General features: G+C 28.6%; 1 protein-coding gene across 1 annotated transcript in view; it reads right to left on the bottom strand.

The window, feature by feature from the left end:
• LOC107490537 (CASP-like protein 4D1) overlaps window positions 1–832 on the bottom strand; it is a 2,701-nt gene extending 1,869 nt beyond the window's left edge. The window contains exons 1-2 of the mRNA XM_016111308.3: window positions 620–832; window positions 326–461 (exon numbers count right to left, since the gene is read on the bottom strand). Coding sequence (XP_015966794.1) covers window positions 326–461; window positions 620–771 — 288 coding nt within the window. The 5' untranslated portion in view covers window positions 772–832. The remainder of the gene's footprint in view (window positions 1–325; window positions 462–619) is intronic.
• Between the last annotated feature and the right edge of the window lie 306 nt (window positions 833–1,138).

The raw sequence follows: 1,138 nt of genomic DNA, 5'->3' as shown, positions 1-1,138 counted from the left end.
TTTATCATCATCATTATCTTAAAAGTTGTAACAAATATATATATAAATAGAATATATATATATATATATATATATTGTAAAATTTCTCATTATACAAAAAAAATCTATCAAATATAGTGAAAACTCATGTATAATTATCTTTACGTGAAGTTGTTAATTGAGAACTATTAAATAATAATTTAGTTAAATATATTAAATTATTTAATAATTTTTAACTAATAATTTCACATAAAAATAAATACATGTAAATTTTCTGCATCAAATATAATTTAATTTCCATAACTAAAAGATGATTAACAATTAAATATATAGGATTGGATCGGACCTTGTCTGCGAAGAAGTCAAACTCTTTCAATAGTTCACCGGAGATGGCTCTCTTCTGCTTTACAGCATAGTGTATGGCAAATGGTAGTTGCACTATACAATATACTGCAGCAATTACTGCAACCGCCAGCACATATCTGCACATAATTTTGGTCATTGTAAATTTATTTAATTATGTGATAATAAATTTTTAACATGAATAATTGATTAAAAGGAGTTATTAGAGACTTTATAGTGAACTACTAGTAAACTGAAGACACAAAATTCATGAAATAATTTATTATTGTTTCCATACCTGAATGAATGGATGTCTTGGAACTTCAACTTAGACCCATCAAAAAATTTGACATTGTTAGTGGAAATTACAATCACAGTTGCTACTGAGGCCGCAAGAGTAAGTATCCTCAGCCCAAGCATAACTGAACCGGCCGCAGATCTTGTCACCATTTTCACTTCCTAAACAACACTACTTTTCCTCTATCTATATTATTTCTTACAATTTTTGTGTAAAAGGATACACACCCTTTATATATATATATATATATATACTACTTTAGGCGAACAAATTAATTAATAGAGTTAAAGACCACATTTACTTGTTTGTTTCTTGCTTGTCCTCCATGCATTGATCGTTAGCTTCAATGTCATTCTGTTTTCGATCCAACAAAATCTTAGGAGGCATCACAAGCTATGCGTCCACAATAATATATATAATGTTGTTCACATTGGATAATGCCAATTGAACACAGCACTCTATTGATCACATACGCCATCTTGCAAAGTACTCGTTAATTAACGCGTAAACTATTAAAAT

This window comes from Arachis duranensis, chromosome 5 (genome assembly GCF_000817695.3).
Source record: "Arachis duranensis cultivar V14167 chromosome 5, aradu.V14167.gnm2.J7QH, whole genome shotgun sequence".
NCBI classification, from domain to species: Eukaryota; Viridiplantae; Streptophyta; class Magnoliopsida; order Fabales; family Fabaceae; genus Arachis; species Arachis duranensis.
The sequence above is the reverse complement of the archived record's forward strand: the minus strand, read 5'-3'. Positions and strand labels throughout refer to the sequence as shown.